This window comes from Gossypium arboreum, chromosome 13 (assembly GCF_025698485.1).
Source record: "Gossypium arboreum isolate Shixiya-1 chromosome 13, ASM2569848v2, whole genome shotgun sequence".
NCBI classification, from domain to species: domain Eukaryota; kingdom Viridiplantae; phylum Streptophyta; class Magnoliopsida; order Malvales; family Malvaceae; genus Gossypium; species Gossypium arboreum.
Genome location: NC_069082.1, coordinates 41,664,858 through 41,668,107, shown reverse-complemented (window position 1 = coordinate 41,668,107; position 3,250 = coordinate 41,664,858). Strand labels below are relative to the sequence as shown.

General features: G+C 33.8%; 1 protein-coding gene across 1 annotated transcript; it reads right to left on the bottom strand.

Annotated features, from left to right (window-relative positions):
- Positions 1–709: 709 nt before the first annotated feature.
- Positions 710–2,254, bottom strand: LOC108474694 (protein SLOW GREEN 1, chloroplastic-like). Its single transcript, XM_017776730.2, has one exon. It carries the CDS (start codon positions 2,082–2,084, stop codon positions 1,053–1,055), a length of 1,032 nt encoding a protein of 343 aa, XP_017632219.1. The 5' UTR covers positions 2,085–2,254; the 3' UTR covers positions 710–1,052.
- Positions 2,255–3,250: the final 996 nt, after the last annotated feature.

The window sequence follows — 3,250 nt, the reverse complement described above, 5'->3', positions numbered from 1 at the left end:
TACATGTACCCAAGATCAATAGCACCACGATTAAAGCCATTACAAGTTTTGGAAAATTGATGAAAAAACATATCAACATAGAGATAAATTTAAAACTATTTCAAGTTTCCTACCATTTGTAACAGAAACACAGCAGATTAGCATTTCATTTTCACCCTCCCTGTGCATTGCACATCCCTCTTTCTATACTATCATTTCTGACAAATTCTCACCTATCACAGCAGCCAGAAGCTATTTCTGCTCTACCATTAATTTAAGCTATTTTTGCACCAGCGTCTGGTGGTTTGAGAAAGAAAGTTGAGACATTCAGAAAGAGAATTATGGCATTCTAGGGTTAGACTACGGTCCTATTGGTTCAATCTTTATGCTTGGCACAGAACTCTAGTTTTGTGTGAAAGGTAGAGCATTTACCCGCACTGCAATCACAGGTAAATTCCTGCCCCGAAAAGCACCAAGTTAAGTGACTTTTCGACCAAAGGTAGCCTAGCTTACCCTCCAAGTAGGAATAGATTCTATGAGTCATGATCCAGTTATGATAAGGGGCCTTTCGAGCATTCAAGGACCCTATTCTTATTGAATAGTTCAAATAACTAGTTGAACAAACCTATTCTTTTAAGAATAGCCTCCTCTTATTGAAAAAGGAGCTGAATCATATCATGTCTTCCATAAACCACATCTGCTTCCATGAATTACCATTATATGGAAAGCATTATATGAATTACAATATCATATCATATCATATATACGAATATCACGGCAACTGAGTTATCTAAAGCAACAATCAGTATTACATCCAGCATCTCAAGCTTCCTATGTCCACGCAAAATTCAGACAACCAACTCAATTATATCGATTATACCTTTTCATCACTATGCATATTACTGCACTAAATACCGACCTAACTATAAACAAATATCCAAATTGCTGCAAAAACATTGAAAAATAACTAAAAAGGGGGAAAAAAAACCAAGTGACTGATTAAAAGTATGACAAAAAAGGGCACCTCTTTGTAAAAACCATCATTCAAGCAAAGCAAATGTGTCCCAACTCTTTCAAGCGCCTTCCCTCTCAGCCCTTTCAGAGAAAAGCTTTGTGGCCACCATGTTATCAACAAAGTACTCTCTATAAGGGTGATTCCTAGGAACAAGTTTCCTAACCTTTTCAAAATGCTTCTCAGCCTCATCTTTCTTCTTCATTAAAGAGTAAATAATTCCCATACACAAATATGGCCTAAAATCCCTTGGTTCTTCCTTAACTAAACCCTCATAAACCTTCAAAGCTTCCAAATGGTCCCCTTCAATCAACCGAATTTGTGCAATTAATAACTTAAAATCTCTAAAATCTTTGTTTTTCTTCTCTTTCTTGCACTTCTCCATCGCCCCTTCAATTCTTTTTTCCAGCTCTTTCAACTTTTGACCCGACTCCGAATAAGCCATTACAAGGCCGTGAAAAGCCTCGACACGAACTGGGTCTTTAGCTAATATCTCTTCGAACTCGTTCTTGGCTAGCGCGAAATCGCCACTGTAGCTATGAATTTGGGCTCTTAACATTGGCCATTCGGTGTCTTCGGGCTCGAGCTGGATCAAACGGTCGATAACTTCGATAGCTTGTGGGAGTTTTCTTGATTTGATTCGGACCTCCACGAGTGACTGTAGAGCTTCAACGTCATTTGGGTACTGAGTCAAGTGTTCCTCAATGGTTTTCTCTTGCTCTTCTAAGGAGACATTCGAGTCCGTTGGAGCAGGCTCTACCGTGGGTGTTACCGTTGGGGTGGCGGCGAGGGCGGGTTTCTGGTGGAAGCGCATGAAGAGGAGTGCGGCGCCGGCAGTTACGGTAATGCAAGTGGTTTTGAGTAGAGGGGCTAGCGTTTGGAGGAGGGAAGGTTTGGGGGTTTGATGGAGCGGAACTGATGAAGATGATGAGGAAGATAAAGCTCTGATGGAGGTTAATTTGAACGGTGACGATGACGATGAAGTCCTGAAAGACACAGAAGATGATATGGGTTTAGCAAATGACGGACGGTGGTGATTGAAAGAGAGATGCAGAGGTTGAAGACGGCAGTGTAGTTTAGTAAGAGACTCCATTTCTCAGTGAAAAAGAGAAGGCTTTGTGATTTTTTATTTCTCTAAAACCCTGATTGAAGATAAAGCAGAGAAGTTCGAAGCCCTTCAATCACTGAGGATTCCAGAATTTGCGGTTTCTTGTTCTAAAATGGCCGCGTGCATTTGGTTGGACGTGAAATTGAAGCCCGATAAGCATAAAATTAACCCTCCCTCAAGTTTATAAAATACATTTAAGGCCATTGAACCAATAAGCAAGTGTCTCAAGCCCAAAGCAATAATGAATAGACAGTTTCTTAAGCTAAACATACTTTTCGAGTTAAACCAAAATTTACCTTTCACCTTTTTCACTTTTCAAAAGCAAATTTGAGTATTAGATTATTAATTTGGGAATAATCTATATTAATTTTAAAAGATAAATATAAATATATTATATTATATTATATTAATTACATAAAATATTTAAATTTTAAATTTTATATATCATAATATTAACAATCACTACCATAAATTATTTTATTATATTTGTTCTATAATTTAAGTCTAATATTTGTTAATATCGAAATAATAATAAAATGGCACCATAGTAATAATAATAACACGTGAAAAATAAAAATACTTTACATTTGAGTCAGTTATAATTTCTTATTAAAATTAAAGTTTACATATTTCATATATTATAATATTAACAAATTTAATATATTACATATCATATCACATCATATCATATCATATCATATCATATATATTTAATATATTAAGGTACATACATTACGTTTGTGACAAGTGGCACATCTATAATTTTTATTTAATATTTTATTATCCTTGAAATTAGACTTTTTCAAAAAGTTATCAATGTAATTTCTAGATTATGTTTTAAAAATATTGCAAAAGGTGATTTACGTTTAAATATATGTGATTATATTTTTAGGCTTTCTTTTATTTTATTTTTGAATAAAACTTATTTTTCTTATGGTAAAATAAATTATCCTAATTTTACATGAGATAAGTAAAAGAAATTAATTTTTAAACTAAACAAATCATATATATTTAATATAACATTATGCATATACTACATTTAGGACAAGTGGCGCATCTAAAATTTTTATTCAATTTTTATAGTTTTTCTCTTTTATTTAAATATTTTTTATCCATTAGATTAAATTTTTCAAAAAAATTTTATCATAATT